Source organism: Oncorhynchus tshawytscha, linkage group LG04, assembly GCF_018296145.1.
Source record: "Oncorhynchus tshawytscha isolate Ot180627B linkage group LG04, Otsh_v2.0, whole genome shotgun sequence".
Classification (NCBI taxonomy): Eukaryota; Metazoa; Chordata; class Actinopteri; order Salmoniformes; family Salmonidae; genus Oncorhynchus; species Oncorhynchus tshawytscha.
The window spans coordinates 55,336,158-55,344,597 of record NC_056432.1 but is presented as its reverse complement, the minus strand read 5'-3'; the positions used below and the strand labels follow the sequence as shown (position 1 = coordinate 55,344,597).

General features: G+C 46.8%; 1 protein-coding gene across 2 annotated transcripts in view; it reads right to left on the bottom strand.

Moving 5' to 3' along the window:
* Positions 1-1,836: 1,836 nt before the first annotated feature.
* Positions 1,837-8,440, bottom strand: part of LOC112249055 (coiled-coil domain-containing protein 102A) — a 77,297-nt gene continuing 70,693 nt past the window's right edge. For both annotated transcript variants that reach the window (XM_042320913.1, XM_042320912.1), the window contains one exon: positions 1,837-3,269. In XM_042320913.1, coding sequence (XP_042176847.1) covers positions 3,140-3,269 — 130 coding nt within the window. In that variant the 3' untranslated portion in view covers positions 1,837-3,139. The remainder of the gene's footprint in view (positions 3,270-8,440) is intronic.

Below are 8,440 nucleotides of genomic sequence, written 5' to 3'. Positions count from 1 at the left end.
TCTGTCCTTATGCACTGGGCTTAATGAGCTGTAATGAATTGTCTTCAGTACACTGGACATCAGAGAGCCATCCCAGAGCCCAGTCACATGAGAGAGGGCAGAGAGGATAGGCCAGAGAGGATAGGCCAGAGAGAAGAGGCCAGAGAGAAGAGGCCAGAGAGAAGACAGAGAGAGAAGAGAGGACAGAGGAGAGGGCAGAGAGAAGACAGAGAGAAGAGAGAACAGAGGAGAGGGCACAGAGGAGAGAACAGAGTGAAAAAGCCAAAGCAGAGAGAACCTGAGGTCTGCCCTGTCAATACCCCAGTGTCAGACATCAAAACATGAACAACCATACAGGTCTGAGGAAGCGGTGAATATACACTGATTGTACAAAACATTAGGAACACCTTCCTAATATTGAGTTGAACCCCCTTTTGCCCTCAGAACAGCCTCAATTTGCTGGGGCATGGCCTCAGCAAGGTGTCAAAAGCGTTCCACGGGGACGCTGGCCGATGTTGACTCAAATGCTTCCCACAGTTTTGGCAAGTTGGCTGGATGTTCTTTGGGTGGTGGACCATACTCGATACACACAGAAAACTGTTGAGCGTGAAAAACCCAGCAGCGTTGCAGTTCTTGACACACTCAAACAGGTGTGCATGACACCTACTACCATATCCCGTTCAAAGGCACTTCAATCTTTGGTCTTGCCTATTCACCGTCTGAATGGCACACAATCAGAATCCATGTCTCAAGGCTTAACTCTTTAACCTGTCTCCTCCCCTTCATCTAAACTGATTGAAGTGGATTTAACAGGTGACATCAATAACGGATCATAGCTTTCACCTGGATTCACCTGGCCAGTCCATGCCATGGAAATAGCAGGTGTTCATAATGGTTTGTTCACTCAGTGTACAATCCTATTATATGACTAATTACAGAGTTTGGGTGAATGTCACTTTATGTCGCAGTACAAAAGCCAAGGGATGTTCAAGTCAATCCACTGGCACAAATAGAACAATGACACAAAATATACGCCATGTTGCACTGTCGTACGGTAGCGACACGTTGTCTGTGTGTGTTGGAGTAGAGTTGAGAGTCTAACCCTCCTGAAGCACTGGTGGCTTGTTTTGGTCTCTGAAGAGAGGTATTACGTTACCAAAGCCTGGCAAATCTCCCACAGTGACTGTACTGCATCATTATTCATCACCTAGAGGGAGAGGAAAGGAAGGAGATAAAAACAGGCTTTAAAGTTTAATGTGGGAGAACACGAGAGGCCTGAGGAGGACGACAAGACCATTGGAGGGAAGAACAGCTCCTGTTCGGGGAGCTTCCTGTCCGATACTACGCTGCTGACAGAGGGCAGGGAGATCCATTAGATCCAGACCTTTAAGAGGCTCGGTGTCGTACGTCTGATAGAACTACGGGAAACGCCCCTGCAGTAGGCTGGACAACACCGCGTCTGTTGACCAGATTCCCACTGAATAAACACAAGGAAGTAAACAGCGTCAATGGAGTTTCTCTTCTACCCCGAGACGAGGGAAGGTATTACATTCGGAGATGGACGTGCCTTGTTTTTGAGAGAAAACACATCGGTCTGTCTTTCATTTCATGATTCACCTCCACCTTGGCCTGAAGGAAATACTGAGCTTCTTTCATGGCACAATAAGCATTCAAATGCTTACACCCCCCCTCCCTCCCCCCTACACACACGTTGAGTTCATGATGGCTCTGATGTTCAAATGACCCTCTGTCAAGATATTATGCAGTCTTACACGTACACACACGTACACACACGCACACACACACACACACACACATCTGAGACAATGCTCACGAAGAGAGACAAACAACGCAAGGTTTATACGTACACTAACATTTATAGAGCTAAATACAAAAAAACACTGTGGTTCACAGTACAGATCAATTATCAAAAACATCAACATAAATAATTTGCATGACCGTTACAAATAACTTGGTCCCCGCAGTAGCAGATGAGTAAGTGGGAGTGATAGCCGCTGTCTTATTGCTTTCAGAATGAACTGAACAGAAAGGCCTGCACACTGAATATGCTCCCAATTACCACATCATTGACAACGTTTCGATCCACAAGGGCCTTGGCCTGACGAAGATCCTTCTGGATCAAAGCCGTGCAGTGTGCAGGCCCTTTTCTGTTGTTTTCTATAATATACTTAATCAGCCCGGCACCTACGCTTTTTTTAAGGATGTGTGTGTTGACCACAAACTTCTCTTTCAGAATGAACAACCCACTATGTCGAGAAGTTAATACTGTAGGTCTAACGGACCCGTCCTCTACACAAGTACCCTTCGTGGTTATGGTGAGGGGACAAGGGGACATAGCAGTGAAGGTCCTTCATATCCAGTCCCAGTCTCTCCCAAGAACACTGGAAGGATTTAGCTGTCTGAGGCTGAGCCCAAAACACTGATGAAGTAATGACGACCCCAGGTGCCAGGCGCCGAACACACACCCATAGCACAGTGACCCGAGGGCCAAACGCCCTACCTGTACTGAACTGTATGTACAGCTAACGACACAAATCCAAACGCATTACATAACATTACCAGAACACTGCTGGAACGTCACAGCTAGGTCACAGCCCCTTTCTGGAGTGGTTTTTACATTTTTATACATCAGGACGGATACTGTACAACATTCGCTGGGTGAAGGAACTCGGGACGCAAAGAGAAAGGGACGGAAGGGTGAAATAGGAGGCGTGAGCAATCGCCTGAGGAGTGCGATTGAGAGAGCGTTTCTCAACACCGTGGGTGTTGAAGATATGGGAGCGACGGTAATGGCGGTTGAGGTGTAGGGAGCTAGAGGACTGTAGGCTCAGGCCGTGGTGGCTTGTAACCGCAGTGCATTGTGGGTTGTACTGGAGTGTGGTAGTGTAGTGTATTGTCAGTCGTCGTGTAGGCTCCCTCTGGGCCCCTGCTGGTAGCGCTGTAGTTCACAGGTACAGGGGGTGACAGGTGTCCATGGCAACCATGTGCCAGTGTTTGTCTCTACCAGGATGAGCCAGGTCAATGGTGATGAGTAGGCGTCAAGATCACAGCCGTCCAACTATCAGTCTGTCTGTCTACGGGACTCACACGGTGGGAAATGAAGAGGCCCTAAGTCAGAGTCCGTGTGTCCTTCCTTTGTTCATGGGATCTGGATCTGTAGCTCCTCCTCCTCTTCGTCTGGGTCGCTGGGCGGTCCGTCTGGGTTCTCCGGGCTGAACCGAGCTGACCTCATCTTCCCAAACAGGCCCGGGCTCTTCTGCCGCCGCAGTCTAGAACAGAGGAACACAGAGGAGAGGAAGAGTGAGTGGACTTGAGTGAGAAGGCTACTTCAGGTTTTGATCTCGATTTTTCACAACTGGCACTTAAAGGCCCTGTGCTGTCAAAATTCAGTTTTTCCTGAAAATTCTGATTATTCCCTCAACAACTAAGGTATAGCTCTTGCAGAAAATCTCTGTGGAGTTCTTAGCAGTGAACGAGTAAACAAAGGCATATTTCAGGACTGCGTCGGGCTAAACACACATTGCATAATTCACCATTGCCTAAAAACCCAGGGCAACGGAGCTGCTTCCGTTGCCAGGTAACACTCAGTTAGCCAGCAATGACCAGTTACTGAGCCACGGCTGCCATACTGGTGATCATATCACCTGGACAACAGTGAAATACTAATATCGTCTCTACAGAGGTAGCGCGGGGGGAGAGGAAGAGACAGGGCGAGAGAGAGAGAGAAGGAGAGAGAGAAGGAGAGAGAGAAAGAGAGAGAGAGAGAGTGAGAGAATGAGAGAGAGAATGAGAGAGAGAAGGAGAGAGAGAGAGAGAGAAAGAAAGACAGAGAAAGAAAGAAAGAAAGAAAGAAAGAAAGAAAGAAAGAAAGAAAGAAAGAAAGCGAAAAAGGGAGGGTCTTCTCTCTACAACCCAGGTACATTTTTTTGAAATTCAGCAGAAGGTTCCCATCGGACCTAGCTCTAATGAATCCCTCTGCGGCTCAGAGAAAAGCTTACATTATTTATCAGCCAGCCGTTTGCCGAATTGATCATCATTTTGAGATGATTCATCGTCTTAACTTGGGCCTAAAATCATACCTGCATGTTTGCAGTCAGCTCAGTCTGCGCCATAATGACAAAGACAAACAGGTACAAGAGAAAAGCAGACCCAGTTAATTCCTTAAAGCAACAAACGCTCTATTTGCTGTCTGTCTCGCTCTCTCTTTACCTTCTCCCGCTATCTCCTTCTCTCTCTTCTACTTTCTCCAACTCCTTCCTTCCTCTGTGTCACAGCAGGCTCCGTCGATCTGCTGTCACGCTTTATTAGGACACTACAGCTTAACCGTCAGGAAACTTGTGTTTCAGACAATGCCTGTCGTCGGAGTCTGGCCTGGGTAAACGGACCGGCTGTCCAGGTAAATAGAGGATTTATTAGCGATGAGAGGAGGAGCCCAGCTAAGCCGCCAGACCAGACCAGTGCCCGGGCCGTGCAGTTACACTGCTGAACAACTAGAGTTTCTAGACAGTAGCACTTACGAACCTACGGTAGCTAACAACCCTGGGCCAGCCACCACTGTCTGCCTGGGACTGACTGACTGAGTCACTGACTGAGTCACTGACAGACTCAAAATCAAATCAAATTGTATTGTATTGGTCACATACACATGGTTAGCAGATGTTAATGCGAGTGTAGTGAAATACTTGTGCTTCTAGTTCTGACCGTGCAGTAATATCTAACAAATAATCGAACGATCTCACAACAACTACCTTTTACACATAAGTGTAAAGGAATGGATAAGAATATGTACATATAAATATATGGATGAGCGATGGCTGAACGGCATAGGCAAGATGCAGTAGATGGTATAGAGTACAGTATATACATATGAGATGAGTAATGTAGGGTACAAAATATATAAAGTGGCATTGTTTAAAGTGACTAGTGATACATTTATTACATCCAATTTTGAATTATTAAAGTGGCTAGAGATTTGAGTCAGTATGTTGGCAGCAGCCACTAGTGATGGCTGTTTAACAGTCTGATGGCCTTGAGATAGAAGCTGTTTTTCAGTCTCTCGGACCCAGCTTTGATGCACCTGTACTGACCTCGCCTTCTGGATGATAGCGGGGTGAACAGGCAGTGGCTCGGGTGGTTGATGTCCTTGATTATCTTTTTGGCCTTCCTGTGACATCGGGTGGTGTAGGTTTCCTGGAGGGCTGGTAGTTTGCCCCAGGTGATGCATTGTGCAAACCGGAATACCCTCTGGAGAGCCTTGCGGTTGTGGGTGGAGCAGTTTCCGTAACAGGCGGTGATACAGCTCGACAGGATGCTCTTGATTGTGCATCTGTAAAAGTTTGTGAGTGTTTTCTGTGACAAGCCACATTTCTTCAGCCTCCTGAGGTTGAAGAGGCGCTGTTGCACCTTCTTCACCACACTGTCTGTGTGGGGGGACCATTTCAGTTGTCCGTGATGTGTACGCCGAGGAACCTTCTCCACTACTGTATTGATGTGGATAGGGGGGTGCTCCCTCTGCTGTTTCCTGAAGTCCACGATCATCTCCTTTGTTTTGTTGACGTTGAGCGTGAAGTTATTTTCCTGACACCACATTCCGAGGGCCCTCACCTCCTCCCTGTAGGCCTTCTTGTTGTTGTTGGTAATCAAGCCTACCACTGTCGTCTGTAAACTTGATGACTGAGTTGGAGGTGTGCATGGCCACGCAGTCATGGGTGAACAGGGAGTGCAGGAGAGGGCTGAGAACGCACCCTTGTGGGGCCCCAGTGTTGAGGATCAGCAGGGTGGAAATGTTGTTTCCTACCCTCACCACCTGGGGGTGGCCCGTCAGAAAGTCCAGGACCCAGTTGCACAGGACGGGGTTGAGACCCATGGTGTTAAATGCTGAGCTGTAATCGATGAACAGCATTCTTACATAGGTATTCCTCTTGTCCAGATGGGTTAGGGCAGTGTGCAGTGTGGTTGTGATTAAGTCGCCGGTGGACCTATTGGGGAGGTAAGTAAATTGGAGTGGGTCTAGTGTGTCAGGTAGGGTGGAGGTGATATGATCCTTGACTAGTCTCTCAAAGCACTTCATGATGACGGAAGTGAGTGTTATGGGGTGATAGTTGTTTAGTTCAGTTAGCTTAGCTTACTTTAGAACAAGAACAATGGTGGCACTCTTGAAGCATAGGGATTGATTGAAAATAGGGTTTGATTGAATATGTCCGTAAACATACCAGCCAGCTGGTCTGCGCATGCTCCGAGGACACGGCTAGGGATGCCGTCTGGACCGGCAGCCTTGCCTGGGTTAAATTGTTTAAATGTTTTACTCACGTTGGCTGCGGTGAAGTAGAACCAACAGGTTTTGGTGAGCAAAGAAGTTGTTTAGACATCGGTGTCCGCGACGGGGCTGGTTTTCTTTATGTAATCCGTGATTGACTGTAGACCCTGCCACATACATATTGTGTCTAAGCTGTTGAATTGCGACTCCACTTTGTCTCTATACTTATGCTTAGCTTGTTTTATTGCCTTGCGGAGGGAATAGCTACACTGTTTGTATTCAGTCATGATTCCGGTCGCCTTGCCATGATAAAAGAAGTGGTTAGCGCTTTCAGTTTTGCGCGAATGCTGCCATCAATCCACGGTTTCTGGTTGGAGAAGGTTTAAATAGTCACCGTGGGTACAACATCACCGATGCACTTGCTAATAAACTCGCTCACCGAGTCAGCGTATACATCAATGTTGTTGTCCGATGCTATCCAAAACATATCCCAGTCCACGTGATCGAAGCAATCTTGAAGGGTGGAATCAGATTGGTCGGACCAGCGTTGAACAGACCTGAGCACGGGCGTTTCCTGTTTTAGTTTCTGTCTATAGGCTGGGAGCAACAAAATGGAGTAGTGGTCAGATTTGCCAAAAGGAGGGAGAGGGAGGGAGGGCTTTGTATGCGTAGTGGAAGTTATAGTATCAATGATCCAGAATTAAAATCCCCAGCTACAATAAATGCAGCCTCAGGATATGTGGTTTCCAGTTTACATGAAGTCCAATGAAGTTATTTCAGGGTTGTCGAGGTGTCTGCTTGGGGGGGATATACACGGCTGTGACTAAAATCAAAGAGAATTCTCTTGGTAGGTAATGTGGTCGGCATTTGATTGTAAGGAATTGTAGGTCAGGTGAACAAAATGACTTGAGTTCACTGACAGACTCACTGACTAACTCACTGACTGACTCACCGACAGACTCACCGACAGACTCACCGACAGACTCAGTGGCTGACTCAGTGGCTGACTCACTGAATGGCTGACTCACTGACTGGCTGACTCACTTGACTCATACTGGAGAGCAGGGAATGTGTGAGGGTGAGTGAGCGGGCTGGAAATGTACAGATAGTGAGATTTACATTATGAGCTGTCCAGGTTCATGAGTAAGCAATGTGAGCTGGTGGCGCTAATCAGTCAGTAATGAATGATACTGTGGGACCCATAGTAATACTAGGCATAACAAATAGACACCCCCCCTTTTCATATTATTATTATGGGTAATATCTTTAGACATGTGGCTCATTCACATGGTACTGTAAAGCAGACTAGTATTTTAGGATATAAGATGGTTATTGTGGTTATCACTAAGTAATGCTCAATGTCAGCGGCATAGTTGCAGTCACCAACGCTCTGGAAAACATGAAAACAGCCTAACCAGCTCTGCTAGGGCGAGTAAAATGGTCAGAGTGAGGTGTTCTCTCATTTGTGTTTGGATGTAGCTAACGTTAGCCGGTTAGCTTGCGTGCTTGACTGCCGTTGTGACGGTCAGAACGCTCGGATCAACCACCTACTCCTCGGCCTGAGCGTCCAGTGTGCCCTCTGAACGCTCCGAGAGGAAAGCGCTCTGAATTTACAAATGGACAATCTGGCAACGCTCTGAATTTACGAACGCCCAGAGCGCACCCTGGCACTCCAGATTGAATTTACGAACACACCTGAAGTGTCTAGCTAGTAATTTGTTATGCTAACAAGCTAGCACGAGGTTGCATAGCAACAGCATCAACTTCCGGTAGACAGGTGTAGCGCTAGTATGCTCAACTGAAAGGATACCGTTTGTTTACAGTATACTAAAATCAACTAATAGTATATAGTATGTAGTATATTTTCATTAAGTATGTAGTATACAGTATGTTAATATGGGTATTCGAACACAGCTCTAGTGATGATACAGGCAGTATCAATAGACATGTATCATCATCTAGTGATGATACATGTCAAATGTTCCGTGCATGTTTTGTGATTTCAGGTGAGCAAAGATGGCCTTAAGTGCATGAAAGTGTTACTATACATGTTAAGTGAATGTATAAACAAGTAAAGGTATCAGGGAGATACGTGATGCTTGTTTTAAAGTTCTCCAGGCACAGAGAAAAACACCTACCGTGTTACTAACCGAGTGCCTAGCTAGCCAACTGGCAAGGTGGTGC